The sequence below is a fragment of the Agelaius tricolor genome, unplaced genomic scaffold, assembly GCF_023055355.1.
Source record: "Agelaius tricolor isolate 1412-34295 unplaced genomic scaffold, bAgeTri1.0.p SCAF_7, whole genome shotgun sequence".
Lineage (NCBI taxonomy): Eukaryota > Metazoa > Chordata > Aves > Passeriformes > Icteridae > Agelaius > Agelaius tricolor.
Window position 1 is genome coordinate 44,985,421 of NW_027269267.1, and position 22,316 is coordinate 45,007,736.

Consider the following 22,316-nt stretch of genomic DNA (forward strand, 5'->3'; position numbering starts at 1 on the left):
AGGGTTTTAAAGTAGCGTTACCTTAAAAATAATGAAATTGCAGCTGTTACATCTCCCGAGACTTCTACACAAACAAAAAAAAAAAAAAGAAAATATTTGTTTTGGTCAAAAGATACTTCTTTTTTTTTTTTTTTTTTTTTTTTTTTCTGCAGACACCAGAACTTGATCAGAGCATAAATCTTGATGAAACTATATTTTTAGTGACTTCACATGGCATGGCTCAGTTACATCACATCAAAATGCACATAATGCTGCCTTAAAACACTAAGAGTGGTCCAGGAGAAGTAGCAGCTGCTTGCTCTCTATTTGTTGATAAAAAATAGATCCTTCTCCCCACAGTCTGGGCCCAGGCCTAGTTCCAGCCTTTGCAGTCAGTCTGATTTTGTCTCCCACATCTCCAGCAGTTTGCAAGTTGCATACTTGCAAATACGACTTGTCTTTACTAGAAACTAATTGGGGGATGCTCTCTTCCCACCATTAGAAACCATCTCTGACCTGGAACACAGGGCTGAAAAGGGAATTCCTAAGCAGTGAGAATGGAAGACATGGAACACTTCCAGATGGGGATGGCAAAACAGTTATTGCAGGTTTCTTGACAGTATTGGCTCCATTCATAAACACATCTCATTACCTACCAAGGTTTATACAGCTGTCTCATAAAACTGAGCAAATTATACAGTCACATATTTGCTATTACAAGGTTGTCTAAGATACTCATTGATCTTCTCAAGGTAAGGTGATAACTCACCTCTTATTTCCAGATTTTTGTTGCATTTCCTGCAAAGCTGAAGACTGGATGTAGATTTATAAATACACACAGAACACAGAACTGTAATGGATGAGCTTTAGTAAACAGCTCAAGACATTCTGAAATGGAGAAAAAGAGATTATTTTCTCACAGAAACTCAAAATAAAAACTTATTATATGTTTCTCACTGAAAAACAATTCTGTTTCCAGACAAGTCTTCCCCCCCCTCCTCCCCCCCCCACTAATAATCTCAATGAATTAGACTTAAAAAAAATTAACTGACTTAATGTGTGCAAGGAAATGTATTTTTATAAAGTGCTTCTTAAAGATTTCAGGGATGGTGATATTTGAGTGACCACTGAAGAATGTTTCAAAGCCATTTCAAGACTGGGGTGAGCACAGGATCACAAGTGCTGTTTCCAAGAAAATAATGACAGGAATTGGGATTACAACAATTTGAGCAGTAATTTATTTACTATAGCTTGCAATAAATTAATAATTAAGTTTTGTGAATCTTAACAACTGTAAAGAGTTTGGACACATACAGGGCTGAAAAATGAGGTGCATTGGAGTGTACCGCATGCATGAAGGACACATGATGACAAGGCATTTGCAGCCCGTGGCAAATGTCACACATCACTTTGTCTTCTCTGCCTGGCAAAATCCCAAGCACATAATTCCCAGTGCCTGCCGGCCCCAGGACACTTTGGTGGTTTGCTTTCCCTCTTACCTCTATTCCTAAGGCCATCCTCACGTGTGACTTTCAGATCACAGGACGCAACCGGCTGTACTGGTGATAAGGATCCAGCTCCATCGCTGGTAACACCCAGCGTGCCCAGGTGGCCGAGAAGGCAAACGACAGCACACAGCAATGTCAGCAGTGGTGTGGCCAGCAGGGCCAGGCACGGATTGCCTCCGTACTCGGCACTGGAGAGGCCACACCGCGAGTGCTGTGTCCAGCTCAGGGCCCCACGCTGGACAACAAACAAAGTGAGGGGCTGGAGTGTGTCCAGAGAAGGGCAATGGAACTGGGGAAGTGCTTGGAACACAAGTCCTATGAGGAACAGCCGGGAGCTGGTGGTGCTTAGCCTGAAGAAAAGGGAGGGTCGGGGGGAACCCGAGGGTCGGGAGGGTCGGGAGCTGTCACTCTCTACGTCTCCTGAAAGAAACTTGTAGCCAGGTCGGGGCCGGCATCTTCCCCCAGGTAACCAGTGATAGGACAAGATGGCATAGTCATAAACTGCGCCAGGGAAGGTTACGGTTGGATACTAGGAAGAATTTCTTCACGGAAAGGGTGAGTGAGCATTGGAAAGGTGGTGGAGTCACTATCCCTGGAGACATTTAAGGACAGACTGGACGCGGCACTGAGGAGGCACTGAGTGCCATGGTGCAGCTGACATGGGGGCGTTCGATCACAGGCCAGACTCGATGATCTCGGAGGACTTTTCCAACCTAACAGATTCTGGGATTAGCCCCGGTACGTCTCTAGACTGCACGGCTCCCTCCCTGCCCGAGGCGGGACGCGCCCAGCCCCGAGCCGTAGTGCAGACGGGCGGGAGGAGGAGCCGGCGCCGTCCCTGGCTCCGAGGCGCCGCGGGCGGGGGCGCTGAGGGGAGGTGGGGCCGCCGCCCGCCGCCATTTTGGCTGGTTCGCGTCGCTTCCGCCGCTGGAAGTAAACAGAGAGCGAGGCCAGGGAAGGAGCGAAGCAGCGACGCGGGCGGGACGGGACGGGACGGAGCGGACGGTCGGGCGGCGGAGGCGGCGCTGGGGTCGGCTTTGGCGGAGAGAGCTGATGTGGCCGGAGCGGAGGCGCCAGCGCGGCCCGAGCCCCGGTTAATGCGAAGCGCAGCAGGGAGCCGCCAGGTGATGGGGCAGGAACGGGCGGGCGGCGGCGCAGCGGGACCATCCGCGGGGTCCCAGGCCCCAGGAGCGGGCTCCGAGCAGCGGGGGCGGCGGAGCTCGAGGCCTGCCGGGCTGTCGGAGCCCCGCGCCCCGGGCCGGGGCTGGGCCGGAAGGAACCGACCCTGAGGGGAGCCTTCTCCGGGAGTAGCGAGAGATCCTTAAATCCTACTCCGCCGTGTTTGGGGTTGCTGCTTCGAGGCTTTCCCGTGATAACGGTAATCAGTCGTGGAAGCCTCGCTGTGTCCAGCGGAGCAGGTTGTTTGCGGCAGGGAGGGGTTGGGTTCGCCCCTTCTTTCAGCCCCTGCTCCCCTTCAGCGCGTTCCTGGTGTTGCATGAACAGCGGGGCTGAGGCACAGCGAGCTCGGTTGGACAGGCTCTTGGGAAAGCGTTATCAGTCGGGTGCAAACAGCTCTGCACAGTTTGTTTTGTTTGGTTTTGGTTGTGGGATTTTTTTGTTTTGTTTTGTTTTTTAACTGCCGTTGTGTTCTGGCTGCACCTTACTCGGCAATAAAAACAATGTTAAGCACGTGCTTTGCTCCTCCTCCTGCTGCTCGGTGACTGAACTGTGTGATTAGGGTTGGACACGACTATTGCAAACAAGATAGCCTGGGTTGCGCCCAGGTGCGGAGTTCAGAAACGAGTCCTTATAATAGGTGGAGAAATTTGCTTGGAAAATCTTAAGGAGTTAGGCACGCACCCGTCTTTCACCCATCTCTCTGCCCCCATAGAGTTGGGTATTTTTGTTGGTTTGGTTTTTGGGATTTATTTTCCTTACTGGCAAAATCTTAGCTGCTAAAGCAAAGTTGGTTATAGCAGCAGTTTGAAAAACAATGATATGTGTGTGTCCTGAGTTCGCCAGAGAGAGATAAAAGCAAGATTGATGGTTCGTGCATTTCTAAGAAGTGATAAGCAATCATTCCTTGAAAAGTAGGTTTTACTCATAGAGTAATTTGCTAGTATGGAATTTTGCATCCATGTCTTCCTTGTTGAAAAGTTGGCTTTGGGTTTCAAGTGGTCGGATCTTTAAATTACTGGATACATAAAGCAAAGTGAATTGAACTTCTAATTGCATTGCCTTTTTCTTATGTTAAATGTTCAGAAAGGTTTACTTTAAGTGGCCTTTTAAAAGTAAATATATTTTTAGATAGCTCTGTAAACTTGTGCAGGCAAATATGCATTTTTAAAATTTCATATTTGTTTTATTGTTGGCACGTTAAGAGGTTGAAAGCAGTTATATTTTTAAAAAAACTATTTTGATACTTCAAGTTCTAAAATGAGAATCCAAAAATTAGATGAACAAATTGGTTAAAAATCAGATGACAAAACGGTCACGCAGTTCTTAAAATAATATTTTTTAGTCTTGAGCTTAGGCACTTTTTTCCTTTGGAAAAAGGCGACGTTTGGAAAAAGTTTGCTAAGGAAATACTTTTGAAAGGTTTCAAAAATCTTAATCTTGACCTCTTTAAATACAGTAACAAAAAAAGTTGTCTGGAAAGGTGTTTTTTTTTCTCCCATCCCTTGCTTTAAGTCATGGCATTTAGTACATATAACTTCTTATTTTCTTGGAAGAAGAAAATATCAGTATACCTCTAAGTAATGGCTGTGGCGTCTTTTTATTTTTTAAGTTGGCTGTTTACAAAAATATGGGACAGTATCCCACAACTTCCATGAGTGGGTTTTGGACTGTAACCAGCACGTATTAACTACTTAGAGCTCATCCCATTTAGCTCAGAGGTGCACCGTGAGAGCTGTCATTGAACTGGTCCACTCCTATAAACACATCCCAGAGGCTTTTTTTCCAGAAGAAAAATGAATGCAGTTTTGTCAGTGGCAGCTCCCTCCTGGTCTTCTCTGAAAGGGAGACAAAGAAGAGGGGAAAAAAAAAAAACCCAAACCCTACCTTAATGCAGTGATAACAATAGCCTACCTCACTGGAACGTTTATGCAGATTTACTGCCTTGCTAGCAGAAGATGAGACAGGATCTCTGCAAAGGAGGACTTGGAGAGCCCAGTCTAACAGTACCTTCTGTAGCTTTTTACAGATGGCTTTGGAAAGACTTGGACATCAAACAGGCAAGCCTGAGTTTGGCAAGTTAATAGCTTGGCTGTGGTGAATGCTCCTTATAACCTAGTTGTTTGGAATATCTGTTTAGCCTAAAGCTTAAACCAATGTTGCATTTCAGACTAACTTATTATAAATACTGTTCTTGCACTATGCTGAGTTATTATCTCTAAGAGAAACACGACAGGCTTGCAGTGGATTTGCCAATTAATTCTTGATTAATTTTAAGTTGAATTCCACTTTCACGGTTGCAAAATCCAATTCCTTTATATTTTTGTTAGTTGCAGATGGTTCTGAGTCACTGTTCAGTTTTCTTGCTTTTCTTCACTGATGAAGTGGCTCAGCACCAGAGCTCTGTCTCTGGCAGAAAGCTTGTTCCAGCACAGGAATTGTGTTCTGCATAGTCCCGTAGATGGGAACTGAATCACGGAAAACAGTTCTCAGGAAGCAACTAGAGATTTTTGCCCAGTACTGTTTTCATGCTCTGCTTGCCTCCAAGTGTGCTGGGAGTAAAAACAGGAGTTTAAAATAGTCAAGACAAATTCTTTTTCATCAGTCTTTCATGACCCTGTGTTCAGGTTTGTCTGCATCATCTTATGAGTGGCATTAGACTTTAAGTGATAGCTTGCTTCTGTCATGTGAGTAGCTAGGATTAAAGCCTTTTAAAGGTAGGTAGGGAGGTGCTGCCTCTGAGAAAGTAATCTGTGATGCACTGGATTATGAGCAGTATAATTTTTAGCTGGCATTTTGTTTCAGGAAGTACTTCCAGACTTAGTCGCAGTACATAGCAGGGATATGTAACTTTTCAGATCCCAGGAGGGATCTGGGCATGTGATAACCCTAGACGTGTAATTGTACTTGAATGTTAAACCAGGATGATTTTGCTGTGTATGAAGTCCTTGTTTATCTTCTGGGGAGGCTGGGGGTGCTTTATGTGTCAGGCTCACCCTGCCCCTGGATTCTCTCAGCTCTCTGGAGACTGGAATTGAGCACATTGTAGTTGAATATGAGGCAGTAGAGCCCTTTAGGACATGATGTGCATCACACTGAGGCTTTTGAAAATAAATGATCAGATGCCGAGTTCACTTGTAAGATGGCATGTACAAAAGAACATGCTTGGATTAAAACCCAGTGAGCCTGGATGTGTTTCAGATATATGTAGTGGTAAGGGTCTTTTTCTCTCCAATAATGTAATATAAGGTAGAAGTTGTTTAGGTGATGTAATTATGGCAAAAGCATATGCTACAACCTTTTGCTGCAGGCTTGCTGAATTTAATACAATTTTGAAGAATTTTTTCTGGCCCTTCTCTAAATTTTTTTTGTGGGTTGAAACTTCCAGACTGTTACTGGAAGTCTTCTGTAATGCCTATTTACTAGTTAGCTGGAAAAATGAAAGCACACCAATGGACTTGATGAAATATATTTTCAAGGATACTGATTTAAAACAGATGTCTATTTAAGCAATGTATTTTAAATAAATAAATTTAAAAAGAAAATATTCTTCCTTTCTCAGAAAAAAATTATTTGGTCTGATGCAGCATTGCAATATGCAGTGCTTGCAAGCATACATACAGTAATTATTTACTTCCTTGCCTGATTTTTATCTCCACAGTTTCAAGTGTAGTTCCTAATAAATAGGACTGGGCCAGGAATATTTATGTCAGTGTTCAAAAAATTGTTTAGAAGATTTTCCTTCCATTAGTAGAACAGTAGAGTAATAATCAACAACACAGTAAAACAAATTAGTTCAAAGTATTCTCAAACACACAAATGAAACACTGAAAGGAGGGTGACTGTTATAAATGGGTTGGCACTGTTAATGATTAAAGAAGTAATAGTAAAGATATCAGCTTAGATGATAATGTTATTTCTGGACTGCCATTTTGGTTTGTTACTTGGGGTTTTTTTCCTTTATATATGGCAGGAAAAAAAACTCTGCCAAGGTGTTGTTGCATAAAATACCCTTTTCAACTCCACGGTTTCTATTAATATTGTTCTCAGCTCTTACATTTACAAAATAAATATTTTTTTTTAATTACTTCTGTAGAATGAAACGAGGAAGGACAACTAATGAGGCCAACAGCAGTTCATCTGAAGACACAACTGAGAAGGAATCCAAGAGACACAAGATTGTAGAGAAGAAAACCACAGTTGTGCAGAGTCCTGACTGGGCAAATCTGCTCCAAGACATTATCCTGCAGGTGTTCCAGTACTTGCCACTTCTGGATCGTGCTCATGCATCCCAGGTCTGCAGGAGCTGGAACCAAGTGTTTCATATGCCTGATCTCTGGAGGTGCTTTGAGTTTGAGCTGAATCAACCAGCCACGTCAAACCTGAGGACTACACACCCTGAACTAATCAAGCAAATAATAAAGAGGCATTCCAATCACCTGCAGTATGTTAGCTTCAAGGTAGTGTACTTTATAGGCTTTTTTAAAGTGACTTTTATCCTAAAAGGAATAGGGCAGCTGTCAGTGTGGTAGGTGGCCTTGTTTTCAGGCCACCTGAATAGGTGGAGGAAATGGATTGTCTAAATGGACATGTAGACGTGGAGATTACCTCCCAATTAATTTGTTTGGGTTTATTTTGAGGACCAAAACTTGAAATAACAGTATTGAACATACCTTTTCATTGTCTTATTTCTGTCAGATGGGATTTTTTTTGGCTGGTGGTGTGTTTTTTTGTGGTTTTTTGTTTGTTTTTGTGGGTCCTTTGTTGGGTTTTTTTTGGGGGGGGGTTTTGTGAGCTTTTTGGTTGGTTTTGGCTTTTTTGGTTTTTTGAGGTTTTTTTTGTAGCAGTTCAGCTGCTTAAAATTCTGCTTCGTGAAGTGGACAGAAATAGTTCTGATACGACTGCATGAGTGGGTTACTGCCTCAGAATTAAGTTCAGTCAGAATACCTAAGTTGAGCATTTCCCCATTTCACATCCTGTAGGTACTTGGCTCTAATATTCATGGTTAGAAAACATCTAATGCACAGAGAGGGACTTCAGTACTGCCAGTCATCAACTAGCAGTTTTAATCTTAAATTGTATGGGATTGTCTGTACTCAGTGCAGCTGCGTACAGGGGACTGAGAGAGTTTGTGTGGTTTGCATAGGATGGTGCATGTCTTCACATTGTGGAATTATTTTCAGTACATGAAAACTTCTAATGTGGGCTTACATAGCAGTGTGTTTTGGAAGGGTGCTGTCAATCTCCTGGCTGCATATGCATCAGCTGTGTGAGAAATTTGGAAAGGAAGTGTGTTCTGCAGCAAGTTCAGCATACTTGTTTCTGAGATCAGGCAGTTCTAAAGCTGGAATCATCAGCATGTGAGGAGCTGAGTCACCTCTAACTGATCACATGTATTGCTACTGCTTGCTTGCAGTACCAGATACAAACTGTTACCACGTGGTTTTCAGGGCTTTTATCAGCATCCAAATAAAGAAAACCTGGGGCTGTAGTGGAGTGACTTCCCAGTGTCTTATCTCCTGTCTGTGTTGCTTTACACCCAAGGAATTTTGGGTGCCCTTTGCTTGTAGGGTGATCCATCATTTCTTTCATGTGTCACTTCAGTTGTTCCAGTGCTGCAGAATACACAAGGAAGTGGGTGTAACACTCACCAGTCCTTTGTAAAGGCTGAAAACAAGAGAGGTGTTTTCTATAGGCAAAGAAGGATGAATTGTTGAAAATCAAAGTTTTTCAGCTTGTGTTGGAGCAGAAAATGAATGTTCATTTGACTTAATCTGTTGCTGCCAAGGTAGCACGGCTTACAGTGGAGTTAAATTTGATCCTGTGATCAAGCTTTATACTGTTCTGTAGGTCTGCGAAGCTCTCATGGCTGCTGCGCATTCAGAAAGCACATCTGAGGGTCGGGGGAAGTCCCCTGGAGACACACTTAGTGATTTGGTTGGGTAGCAAGCTGACTGATGAAGGTTTTGGGATTTGTGTTGGTTTGCTTGGTTTGGTTTGGTTTTTTTAGAGTATCCATTGCGTCTGTTGTGGTTTAGCAGTGAAGGGCCAGTCATTCAGGTTTATATGATAATGCACTTAACTCTCCAGCAGCTCAGTTTTATGAACTGAGCCACTGTAAAAAGAAATGGCTTTTTACATAGTAGAGGATTTATAGAATTCTTGCATTTTGGTAAGGAGGAATGTAGAGAGGAAGTGGAATAGGCTCTGGACCCTCCACTGGCTTGTTACTTGATGTAGAATGAGGATCTTGGAACACACTGTTTAGCTAACCCCTCACCATGCTATATTTTACCAAACTGTTTAGAAGAGTAGTAAATTTAGAGCAAATAGTCTTGGATTTTTGATTCATACTTTTTTGGGGGAATAAAGAATAACATTGATGGATTCACAATGAGAGTTTTTTTTTACATCACATTTCAGAAGGTAAAGTGAAAAAAAAAAAGTTAAAGAGTGTATTTGCAGTGCATTCTGAACACGAAATTCGTTTTGTTTTAAGGTGGACAGTAGCAAGGAATCTGCAGAAGCAGCTTGTGATATTTTATCACAGCTTGTGAATTGCTCTCTGAAAACACTTGGGCTAATTTCAACTGCCCGGCCAAGCTTCATGGATTTACCAAAGGTATTTTGTTATGTATATTTTCTATTGCAAAGTATTGCAGTGTTTCATACAGTACTTCTGTAACTTTATGAAAAGTTCTATTGTGGGAATATGAATCTTGGATAAAGAAAAGTTTTTTAGTGGTCTAGCCTGTAATAAAGGGAGAAGCTGATATGTACAGTGATGGATATATGAAGTTCCATTCAGTCTCTGAATCATATGAGAGCGTAGGCCTGACCTTGTTCTTTCAAGTCCTCCTGTCTGTTGACCTCAATGTAGTGCTGAGCAGTGTGGTGCAAGCTAAGAGGCTAGACAGTTCAGGTCTGTGTAATTGTGTTGTGGGGTTTGCTTAGGAGACAATCAAATGATTGGTAGAGTTTTATCCATGTGGACTTGCCATAGGGCTTACACAATCTCTTCAGAAAGAAATAGGATCATGATTTGCAGGGCTTCACTTCAGGCAGTCAAGCGTTAACATACTTGGTGAAGTGCACTGTATTTCTGAAATTTTCAGTCAAGATTTTTACCTTGCACGTTTACCAAAAATCAGATCTTGTTCGAAAGCATTTAATCTGGATGACAAATCTCTTAGATGTGCTTCTAGAGAAGCATTCCTGCTAGTGAGGTGGAAGGAGCAGAGGAGTGGTTGTGAAGGGCAGATACAAATAGACTATTGGCTGCTGATGGCAGTGAGGACAAAGAAGAACTAGAGACAGCCTTGGAAAGGGAAGTAGGCTGCAGGTGAGGTTTGCTACAGAAGGGTTATCAGTTATTATCCTTGCAGTGGTCACTGCCATGTCATATGTCTCTCTTGAATATGTATTTTTAACTGATAATTTTCAAAGAGGCTTTTCAGATATTTAATTAGTTTTGCTCTGATTTTTTTCCTTTTCTGATGTTCTTCGAGGTGTGATGATAAGAAAACCTGAATATAGTGACAACAATCCACAGTGTGTTAAAAATACTTTGTCCTTTCAGCTCTTTCTTACTTTTTTTTTATTAACCTGAATGCTGCTTTAGATCTCTTAGTTTTCACTGGAGGGATATATTAGGGTCATGTCTAGCTTGCTGAGTAATTACTTGTAATTGTTCATGCTATGTTCTTATTCAGCTTCAAGGATTATGAAGCACGGGTTTCCTTTTTTTTTGTTTCTCAGTAAGTTCACATTTGGCCTTTAAAAAAATAGATTCAAAATAAGTCAAAATTAGCTCTAAGGATAACTTGCCTTGTGGTGCTTATGACTTCAATAGTTTTGTCACTTGCATAAGGGACAAATAGTGAAACTAAAGAATTTAATTTGACTGTGACTGAATTCTTGTGGGAAGCTGTTAGTGACAGGTCCATTAGATGAAAAGCAGACAAAGCTGAATTAATTTGGGAAATGGTTAATACTTTGCTGTGGTTTTGGATTTCTTGGGGGGTGGTGCGGGTCTTATTTTTATCAGACTGTATAGGAGGTCTGAACTACTTGGAATTATCTTCATCAGTGCTCTCTTGTTGTCAAGTGACCTGACATGTGGCAAATATCTCTAACTCATATTTAGAGTTGTGTTGCCTGTCTTTTCACTAAGTACATTTTAGGTGTGTAGAATCTTTTAAAGAATCATACTACAGACTACAGATATGGCAATACTGAAAAGACCAGCATTTACATGTTGGGATATTGCCTGTTTCCTGCTAGCTCTTCAAACTAGAAGGTTCAAGTTACCTTTTTTAATAAGTGTGGTTAACTTTCTTTGCCTTTCTATTTAACAACCTTTTTCTAAATACAGAGAATAAAAACACAGTGCTAACATTCTCATAATACAGAGTTGAAATAATATTAAAGCATCTTTTCTTCTGTACATAACACATATGAGCATACTGTTGGGATAGTTGGAGTGGTCCCTAAAGCCAAAGTGTGTAAAGATTCTGAGTTGAACTTCATGTTTCCATCTGCATGAACTGACTTTGAAAGTTTGTGTAAACGTGAAAGAAGTCCTACTCTAAATCTCATTGTGTGGCAGTTTTATCAAAAATCACAAATATATCACCTATGAACAAACAAATATTTTTACCAGGCCTTCTCTTATATAACTGTATTCAGGGTATGTTCCTGTGGCTCAGAGTGAAACAGGCTTGAAATCCAAGCAGCAGCTCAGTTTTTTAAAGATATTTAATGTAGCGCATGGAGAAAATTCTTTTTTAAAGTCTATTTGGTCAGTCTGATAAGAAATCATGAAGATGAACTAAATATTCACTTCATACCACCAGTGGTTTTTACCATCACTGATGTATCTGCTCCTTAGTCTGTGTTTCTCAAGTTCAGGTTCCCAGGGCTCTGTCTTTAATGATAAGTTTCAGTGGTTATGCAAAAATGCTGAGCACTTGTCCTGCCTTATCTATGCTGCTTATCCAGTAGTTCATAGATTTCCTGCTCCATGGCTCTGTTTGGACCACTCCAGTTAGCTTTCCAAGAAACCTGTCCAAACCCTAAATATTTCTATGTGGGTGGTAGGCAGGCAGTGCAGTCATTTGTCTTTGGATACAAACACTCCTGACTATGTATGCAGCACAACTTGCCATGAGGGAATTCCTCTTCTACAAGATGCTTCTTTTAGAGTGTGACTTGTCTCATCTGTTCAAAGAACATTAAAACAAATCCTCAAAATGAGGGCTTCTAGGCTTTCCCTTTGCTTGTGGTCTTTCTGCAGATTTAAATTTGCGCAGTGGATTGTCCAAGGTCAGGTTCTTGATTAACATCTAATGTTATACATTCTGATTTGCCCAATACATAAACAGATAGCAAAAGATTATTACACTTCCTCTACTAAAAATGTCAGTTTTAGTATAATTTTTAAATTATGCAATATCAAAAGAATGCTTTTTCAACAAATGATGTCAAGAACTAAAAACTAGGAGTGCTGTTTACATTGTGAAACCATTGAGATCTTTACTTAACATACTACTCTTTCATTTAAATTTCCTTTTTTTTTTTCAGTCTCACTTTATTTCTGCACTGACAGTGGTGTTTGTGAACTCCAAATCCCTCTCTTCACTTAAAATTGATGACACACCCGTGGATGATCCATCTCTCAAGGTTCTGGTGGCTAACAACAGTGACACCCTCAAACTGTTGAAAATGAGCAGCTGTCCTCATGTTTCTCCAGCTGGTAAGCTGCTGTGGTTTTGGGGTTAGCCTCTTTGGGATTTTTTGGTTGGTTGGTTGGGATTTTTTAATGCATGCAATAAATTCTGTCTGAAACCAGTACACCTCTGAAAACAGAGGGGTGGGGTAAGAGGGAAGATGAGTGTTGTTTTACCAGCAACTGTCCATGAATAAAGTACTTCCAGCTGGTGGTCAATCCATCTATCCTACCACTTCACAGTGACTACTGGGCTAATGATAAAATAGTGCATGTCTGCTGTGGGCAAATAGTTAACCTCATGTGGAACTTAATGAGAACATATCAAATTGATTGTGCTCTATTTGTGCAATGACAAAGTATTCCAATATAATGAAGCTTTTTTGGAATACAGGTTTCTTTTCCATACTTTGTTATGTGTGGGTTTTGACTGTTGCCATGCCATGGCTTAGAAAGATGCTGGTTTAGTAATTCTGAAAGAAAGTCATCGCTGGAGAAAAACTGCGGACAGCATCAAAAAGGGGAGATGAGACTGAGCTGTGCAAAACTTCTGCAGTCACCAAATGTACTTCTCTAACACTCTTAAGTGTGTCTGTAACAAGAATGAAGCCAGCTCATACCAGAACAAAATCATTCAAGATTGTTGAAGTTCACAGAATTTACATTTCTGATAGACTTACACAACACACAGCGAATTTAAGATTTATTCACAGACCATCAGCTTAACACTTACAGTTTTCTACTGAGAAAGAGAAGAGGAGTTGTAAATGAAGTGCTGGCAATTTAGTGTGATTCGTCTTCTGAGGATGAGTAGAAACTATAGAAACCATAACACCATAACTTTCTCCATGCAAATACATTGCAGCTGTAAATGCTAGATTTATTATCTGTCAAATTCACCAGCAGGATTCCTACAAGGGAAAAGCAGTACTGTTGCAGAGGGTGTGTTACTGTAGTGATAACAAACAAAACAAATTTAATACCTTTTGTAAGTGTAGCTCTCAGACCGGGCCTCCTGTTTGGCTTTGTGTAAAGAAGTCCTGAAAATGCAGGAGTGGTGTTTTGCAGCAGCCTGGTCCAGCAAAGTGTTCCCAGAATTAACTGCATAATTGCCTCCTCCAAGCTTTTTAGTCATAGATGGGGTTTGTTTAAATTGGCTTGAGGGACTGGCTTTTCCAGCCTAAAATTGTTTTTTGAGAATCCTTGTGTCTGAGAAGTGCAAGAGCCATAACAGCTGTGTCTGTTAAGAGGAAAAGGCTTCAGCAGTAATTTGTAGCTAGGCAGGGAGAGTCATTTCCTTGGACTTGGATCGAAGAGTAGCCTGTCAGCTCTAGCAGAGTTGGCTCGTTTGTGGATAATCCTTGCTAGAAGGCTTCATTGGAACATCATACACTTGATAATTTGGGAGGAGACATGGGTGTGTTCTGATTGATGTATCTTGCATGGTTGTAAATTGAAGGAACAATGGGTAAGAAGTGGTCATGCCTGTTAAAGGACATGTTCCATCCTCCATGTTCTTCATGGAGGATGAATAGATCGGGGTAAGATGCATTAGTAACAAAACCAGGGAGTGCTGAGCAAACAGTAGGAGAGTTTAACTGCTTAATTCAGATAAGGGTGTGCCTTGAGATAGAAAAAAAAGTGAATGCACTGGGTTTGCATGGCACTTGTTTTGTGGGGCACTGAGGGGGCTACAGGAGTGGTTTCTGTGAAAACTGCCAGAAGCTTCCCCTTGTCCAGCAGAGCCAAGGCCAAGCCCATCAGTGACAATGGTAGTGCCTCTAGGATAACCTGTTTACGAAGGGGGAGCAGGTACTGCAGGAGACCAGTTGCAGCTGGGGACAGGAGTGAGAATACATGAGAGAAACAACTCTGCAGACACCAAGGTCCATGAAGAAGGAGGGGGCAGGAGCTGATCCAGGTGCCAGAACTGAGATTCCCCTCAGTCCATGGTGCAAACCATGCTGAGGCAGCTGTGCCCCTGCGGCCCATGGAGGGCCACGGTGGAGCAGAGGTCCACCTGCAGCCCATGGAGGACAGGTGGATGCCAGAAAGAGGCTGTGACCCTCTGGGAAGCCCATGCTGGAAGAGTCTCTTGGAAGCATGTGTTGAGAGAGGAGCCCATGCTGGAGCAGGTTTGATGGCAGGAATTGACCCTGTGTGGAACACTGGAGTCTGTTCCTGAAGGACTGCATGCCATGGAAGAGACCCACGCTGGAGCACTTTGTGAAGAACTGCAGTCTGAGAAGGACTCCCACTGAGAAGTTCATTGGGGACTGCTCCCATGTGAGGGACTGGGAAAGAGTGAGGGGTGGTCTCCCCCTGAGGAGGAGTGGCAGACACAATGTCTGAAGAACTGACTACAGCCCTCATTCCCTGAACCCCTGTGCTGCTGGGAGGGAAGGAGGTAGAGAAAATAATAAGGAAGTTAAGCCTGGGAAGAACAAAGGAGTGAGAGGAAGGTGTGTTAAGATTCACTTTTATTTCTCATTACCCTACTCTGATTCAAGTGATAATATATTGATTTCCCCAAGTTGAGTCTGTTTTACCCATGATGGTAATTGGTGATCTCTCCCTGTCACCCTTATCTTCACTCTTGAGTTTTTAACTGTATTCTCTCTCCCCTGCCCAGCTGGGGAAGGGAGCAATTGCACAGCTTTGGTGGGCACCTGGTGTCCAGGGAGGGGCATCCCACCAAGTGGAACAAAGAAAGAAAGAAGCTGGTGTGGGGATAGCTGGCTTCCAGAGCAGGCAGGCTGCAAAAATGAAACTGTTGAAGGAAAAAGTGACCTGGATTTTTTTTTGTAATGGGGATATTGTAATTAGCAGGCTGCTAAAAATATAGAAAAACTTTATGGAAACAAAAGGGCTGTGAGTTGCAAAACTAATTACTTAGAGATGCAATTAAAATGTCTTCAGATTGGAGGAGGGGGGAATGTTCATTACTAGGTCAGTTCTCAAGAAATTTTTTAGTGAAGGACAGAGAAGAGTAATGAAAGTAGAGCAAGAGAGACTCCACTACTGCAGGGATAAAGGAAAAAGGTTGATATCAAACAGTGAATTGTTCTAAGTTACTGTGTAAAGATAAAGAGACACGTTTGACTTTGGGCTGGAGAAACAAAGGCAGTGATGTATTTCTAATCTTTGTGAGCTTATCTGAAGTTACTTCTGTTTGGTGTTCCCACTCTGAAACACTAACTGTTGGAACAGAGGGAATGGAAAGTGTTCCTGTAAAGGTGGTATTTGTGCTGTGGCATGGGGTAGGAGGGCTGCTTCTCTTGGGGTGGGAGTTGGGAAGCAGAGCAGGTGTCAGGTGTGGCTTTATCAGGAGCATCATGAGTCAGGGATTTTTTTGATGCAGCTCCGCAGTAAGATCAGAGAGCAGAGCTGTTTACCTCTCAGTGACACTAAGGTGTGGGCAGTGCCTAGGGCTGTTCTCTGAAATACATGGGCTCCAGGCAGGCATTCCAGTAGCTGTCTACACTGTATACACTGTCAGCTCTTTATATAGGATGCATAGTTGCATTGACAGACCATGTATATCCAGTTTTAGACCCATAAAAATCACAGTAAGTTGTACCCCAGCTCTTCCCTTTTTGCATTGCACTGGTCTATAGTGTACCCCAAAAGTTAACAAAGATTTATGGAAGGATGGCAGCCAGGACAACAAGCTTTTTTTAGATGAGAAAATGTATCTGGATCTTGAAACTGCCTAAAATACTATATATCTCAACAGACCTAGGTATTCTGAAGCAGCATGTCTGGGTTTCCTTAGAGAGTGATCATAGTGACCCTTCTGATTCATGCAATGTTTTTGCAGTGATTTTTTTAAGAAAGTGTTTCTATGCTCAGAATAGGCTTCCCTAAATTTAATAGCTGCACTTTAAAATAACTGCTGTTTTCTGAATTTCTTCCTGTTGGTTCAGTGTATTGAGCTCAGGTTTTTCAGTTTCATGTTAAATGCTATGTTCTCATCCCTTCTCTTAATGGAAAGGCTGTATCCTACATTTCATGCAGTTTTCTGGGTCACATGAAATGCAGAGGACTGAATGCTCTTCTTAGTGCTTTTTATTTTTTTCAGTATTGTTACCGGTATAATACCATCGCTTGTATCTACAAATAGTGTGAGTGGAAACCTTAGACTGACCCGGATTCTCTTTTTAATATTTGATATTGAATAATATTCTGTGAGCTGCATTGAATATTGAATCATTAAAGAGAATCTGAAAATTGCTGTTTTAGAAATTACTGCTCCAAATTTCTACTGTTTTGCCTCTTTTTGCTGTAGCTTTTCCAAATTTAAGCATTTATACTTTCCTAGAAAAAATAAATATGACAGCAGGAGCCTCTCTATTGAATTAAAATATAACATTCCTTTTACTTTTGCTTTACATTTGCTTTCTTCAGATGACAAGTTTCACTCACAGTTGCTTTGTCAGCCACAGAGCACTCAGCAGTTCTTCCAAGCTGGCTAAGGAAATAGTTTTATCATGAGTAAGCACCTTTTACAAAAGTGAGATTGAGTATATGTAGTCTTACAACAGAACAGTCAGAATATGCTATTTATGTATTTGTCACTTCTGTTTATGTGTTTGTTCACTTCTTTCTGATTCCCAGCAAAACAGAGATGTAGTCACATTGTGTGTGTCTGTCTGTCTCACATGTAGGTACAAAAAAGTCACAAGATCCTGCCTGTGAAAAAGAGTAGTGTTCTGGTTGTCCAGTTTGATTTGGTTTTGATTCAAGGTCTTGGTTGCACATTTGAAACAGGTGCCCAAAGCACCCCTCCTGCCACACACAAACAGTTCCCTCCCATTTTTTGTTCAGTCATCAGTGCCTTTATCTGTGTAACGCCTTGCATCGTGCTGTCCTCTCACAGGTATCCTTTGTGTGGCTGACCAGTGCCATGGCTTGCGAGAGCTGGCGCTGAACTACCACCTGCTGAGCGACGAGCTGCTGCTGGCTCTGTCCTCGGAGAAACACGTCAGGTTAGAACACTTGCGCATCGATGTGGTCAGTGAGAATCCCGGACAGACTCAGTTCCACACCATTCAGAAGAGCAGCTGGGACGCTTTCATCAAGCACTCTCCTAAAGTAAATTTAGTCATGTACTTTTTCTTGTACGAGGAGGAGTTTGACCCGTTCTTTCGTTACGAGATCCCCGTCACTCACCTGTACTTCGGCAGGTCGGTCAGCAAGGACGTGCTGGGCCGCGTGGGGATGACGTGCCCGCGCCTGGTCGAGCTGGTGGTGTGTGCCAATGGATTGCGGCCGCTGGACGAGGAGCTGATCTGCATCGCCGAGCGGTGCAAGTACCTGTCGGCCGTGGGCCTCGGGGAATGTGAAGTCTCCTGCAGTGCCTTTGTGGAGTTCGTGAAGATGTGTGGCGGTCGCCTCTCTCAGCTCTCTATTATGGAGGAAGTTCTGATTCCTGATCAGAAATACAGCTTAGAGCAGATTCATTGGGAGGTTTCAAAGCATCTTGGTAGAGTCTGGTTCCCAGACATGATGCCCACTTGGTAAAGTCCTTAAAAGACTCCAAGGCGAATGGAGTAGCACCTTAAACCCAAGCTTACCAAATTGCAATTTCCTGTATAAGCTTATTTAATAATATAGATTCTGTTGCAAGTTAATTAATGGTTTGATTAGAAAATTAATTTTTCTTTCAAAAATATTTTGGAACTTGAGAACCAAAAGAGTTCACAGCTCCAAAACCTGTTTTCATCCAAACAAAATTCAGGTTCCTGTTTTATATTTAGTCTTTGTCATTAAAGGTGACTTTAAATATTTTTGGAAATAAAAATTATTTAAAATATTGAAATGCACTTGCAAAACACCAGTTTTAATATGGTGTTTTTCTTTGATTTAGATTAGTAGTATTGGACACAATCATATTTGATCTTAAAAAGCCAAGTGAAACCCCACCAAAATTGCATGCTTTTGTTGCAGACTGTAGCATTTCTAAATCCAGTCACCTCGATGACAAGATGACGATTATGAGGAGTGTCTAGTAGCCTGTGAAATACACACATTCTGTTAAGTCATAAAGGCAAGAGCAATATACAATAATAAATTTAGACAACTAAAGTAGTAAGTTTACCACCTTATTCAACAGATTATTAGATCCATCTAAAATGTATTTAGAGCGCTAACAGCCAGTAGTTTGAGCTACCAAAAGTGGTGTGGGGTTTTTTCCACGCTCTATGCATTTTAATGTAGTTTGCTTATGGGGTCTCAGATCTGCGTCTAAACCTGTTTTAAGGTATTTTATGTCTAGCTCAGGAAGCGAAAGCATTCTGGGGAAAAATGTAGATACATTGTATTTAAAACCACACTGGAGTTAATGAGCTTTTCTTGCACATTACCCGGTTTGGCAGCATACGGTGAGATGGAATAATGTATGGTTTGTGAAATGAACCCAGCAATGTTATTCTGATGATGTGGGTGTGAGCAGTGCGAGAAAGGTAAAATTTGAATGTTGACCAAGAACCTTTTCACAAAACCTTAGACCTTTTGGCTGCTTTCAGTTTGACAGAAATGACATTGGAACAGTTGCTTAAGCTGTATAAACTAACTGTATACTGTAAATCTGTTTCAGAAATGTTTATGTATAAAGTGGATGTTTAATAGATGACAATTTTTGTATTCCTTTAATTCAGCTAGTTCTGTAATTTCATAATATTTAACAATTCAAAAGGAGTAGACTTGGTGAAGTAGAGCAATAGGCAAAAATTTGTTTCGAACATTTTATAAATCAGTTTTATTAAAGAAAGTTTTTAGTTTGTAAGTGGTGTAGGCAAGACACTGCCTGTGATCTGGACGTGGCTTGTGACTTCATTTCTTACTGCCAACAGTTATTTTCTCTTTGAGGTTGCTGATGGTAACACTGAAGTGTTGCCCGGAGAGCTGCATGTTTGAGAGATGTGGTCAGCCCTCAGCAAGGCAGAGCTGCCCCCACGGGCTGGGTTGAGCTTAGCTGGTGGCTGCTTCTCACTTGAGCTGTACAGCTCCTTCTGTCGTAAGTAGATTTCCTTCATCTCTGATTTCAGTCATGTTTATCCGAATGTATAATTTAGTGTAATACACTTATGAGTGTATTTAAGTTCATAACTATATTTTGAGCAAACAATGCTCAGCGGACTGGACATCTTTATAGGGGAGTTGTATGTTTCTGTAGAGCTTTGATTTAAAAATTGCATTTTATGAAATAACTCCGGTTTTTGTATTAGAATTTGTTAAATTAATGTAATACTATAATTTGCTTTTATTTGTACAAAAGGTGTCAATATATTTAGTCCGTAAAAGTAAAAAAGCTCTGTGTCTTTTATAACCTGACTCTCAGAACTGCCTGTATGAGAAAGGTGGAGTATCACTTGTAGTCTGGGGACAGGATTTAGTTTTCACTAAATTAATGTGAACAATACTAATTAGTAATGGAGCCAAAAGCTCTTTGGACCTTGACTGCAGGTGTCCCGATGCTGCATGGTAAGTTGCCAACATGTTGGTAGTGGGAATAACTGAAAGGCGAGGCACAACCTCAGTACCAGATCCCACTCCTGGAAGTCACACCTTGGAAACCCAGGATTCTGCTGCTCACAGAGAGGCCTCTGTCAGACCCTGGTGTGAGGAACGTATTAGGAGCTGAAGGTGGTAGGGGTGGCTGTAGCAAAACTGCTTCCCCAGCAAGGTAACTGGCTGGCTCTGAGAAGCCTGTGTTGTTGCACTGACTTCAAAAAGTCCTTCCTGAAGGCAACACCATATTATACTGGTTATTAGGATGTTCAGCAAAAGAAAACTGCTTAAAAGCAGTTGTCTCCCTCTTCCATGGGAGGTCAGCAGTTTTTATACATTGAATCAGTTACTGCATCCTTCATTCAAGCTATGACATAAACTTGCCAGGCAAGCCTACAATGCTTTTTGAGCAAATTCAGTATGTCTTCTTTTGCCTTCTAGATGTTGAAACAATTCAAATACATAAAAATCATGGCACAAGTACCACAGACTCACAAAGTTCACCAGAAACAGGAACATGAGTGGCATAGATGTATCATTTTTCCCAAGCTCACCTTTATTTCATATTATCAGAATAACAAAACTCAGGTGTTGGCTTGGTTGTCCAGTTTTGGGTAGGAGTTAATGTGTGCAGTGACAGATCTTACCTCTAAATCCAAGTGGTTACAAGTTAAGATATTGAAGGCAGCAGCTCTCCTAATCCAGGACATCTGGGGGTGGGTTTGTGAGGGGGAAGGCAGAGAAGATTGGTACCAGTGACTTCCATTGCACAGTGCTTTGAGAAACAGGAGCAGCACACTCCGTTTGACCTTGATGGATGAGGAGCCAGGATCTGCTTTGCTGGAGAACCCTCCTGGAATGAAGTGTGGCTTACAACCCCGAGCAGCCCGCAGGTGTGGCAATGCAGCAGTTTTACACAAGACCAGTGTGCAGACTTGGAAATCATTGTAGTACAGAATGATTGTATATTTTTGCCCTCAAGTGCAATGTGCATCAGAGCAGGGAGCAGGACCAAGCAGAGTCTAAAGTGATGAACAAGCCATGTATTCAAAGTGTGAGTAAAGACAGAGTGACAGTGACACAATGCCAGACTTATCCTTGAGCCCGGCAGTCTGGACAGTGTCCTGGTTCCTCCTGTTGGGCAAGTGCTAATACCACCTGCCTGTGAGTGAAATAGGTGAGATCCTACCTATTGCTCCCTGTGTGACTTTCAAGAGGAGGCCATCCTTAAGTGTTTGAGGTGAATAGGTGGTTTTCCATCACAAGCAGATCATCAGGTGCACAGAAGCTGTGACACCTAATGCTTCCTTTTTAAGTTTTAAAAGTGTCATTTTTATGGATCTATTATGGGCTTGTCTAAACTTTGCAGAATTAGCCTATTTATCACCTCTCTAGTTTTTTTTGGATCTAACTCTGTAGGCTGAACTCAAGGAGTGTGGATTCTACCTACAAGACAGCACTGCGCTCAACAACTTACACTCATTCCAGTGCAGTCATTCCAGTTTAACTGCAACAACAGCACCTCCTTCAGGACTGCAGTTTGTACTGGTGGAGTTTATTCCCAGCCAGCTGCGCATTCAGTCTGAACAGTTAATTAACACACAAACCCCCCCAGCTGAGAGAAGCAAAGAAAGTGAGAGCTCTCTCATAAATACTGGCCTCAGAAGGAACTCATGTATGTTATATAAAGGGCAGCTCCTGCATTGGCAATTAATACCTTTAAAGTGAGGATAGTGTTCGAAGTGTGAAACAGACATGTGAGTGGCATGGAGCAATCCCCACATCACTGCCAGTGTGATGTAGAAGCTTGGTTCTGTGATCCTATTTCCCCTTCAGAGCTTTGAACAGTGGTTTGTGATGTTGAGGCTTTTTCCTGGGAAGACAAAAGTGGGTTTAACAACACTGAGGGTTTCAGAGACATAAAACCATGCATCAATTAGAATGTAACTGCTGTAGATGGGCTTGCTGCAGCCCCTTTGACTTCCCTAGAGCCTCCTGGACTACCTTCCTGGTGGTGCTGGGTGGTGCTTGATTGCTGGCTGGGGTGAAACCATGACAGTGTCTTAATCTTAAAGCTGAGCTCAGTCACAAGGGCCTGTGACTTTGGCTAAAAAGACTCAAGTCTTTCAGTCTGTGGTAAAAGATGAAGTTTCACCTACCAGCGGAAGTAGCAGCTTGAAGAGAGGTGTGCTCATCCTCTCATTCTTCTCCCATTACCTCTCATGCTCATCCCATTACATGATAATGCAATTCAACTAATTAATTGTAGTGACCTTCTGAATACAAGGGTAATTTTCTGCCATTCTTATTATTTGAATCCAAGCACTGTGTACTCTCCTCTCTGGCTGCAGCAGGGTATTTGCTTGGCTCAAGCCAAATGAAACTGCAGACTTTCGTTCCTGTGTTCCTGCTTG

At 42.0% G+C, this 22,316-nt stretch overlaps 1 protein-coding gene across 3 annotated transcripts; it reads left to right on the forward strand.

The window, feature by feature from the left end:
- Positions 1-2,470: 2,470 nt before the first annotated feature.
- On the forward strand, positions 2,471-18,215 carry FBXL3 (F-box and leucine rich repeat protein 3). 3 transcript variants are annotated; one of them, XM_071431038.1, is made up of 5 exons: positions 2,471-2,611; positions 6,760-7,123; positions 9,163-9,285; positions 12,246-12,417; positions 17,270-18,215. In XM_071431038.1, exons 2-5 carry the CDS (start codon positions 6,761-6,763, stop codon positions 17,911-17,913), a joined length of 1,302 nt encoding a protein of 433 aa, XP_071287139.1. In that variant the 5' UTR covers positions 2,471-2,611; position 6,760; the 3' UTR covers positions 17,914-18,215. The 3 variants fall into 3 exon arrangements, with proteins under 3 accessions (XP_071287139.1, XP_071287141.1, XP_071287140.1); XM_071431039.1 differs by lacking the exon at positions 2,471-2,611 and adding an exon at positions 2,725-2,865; XM_071431040.1 differs by lacking the exon at positions 9,163-9,285.
- The last annotated feature ends 4,101 nt before the right edge of the window (positions 18,216-22,316 follow it).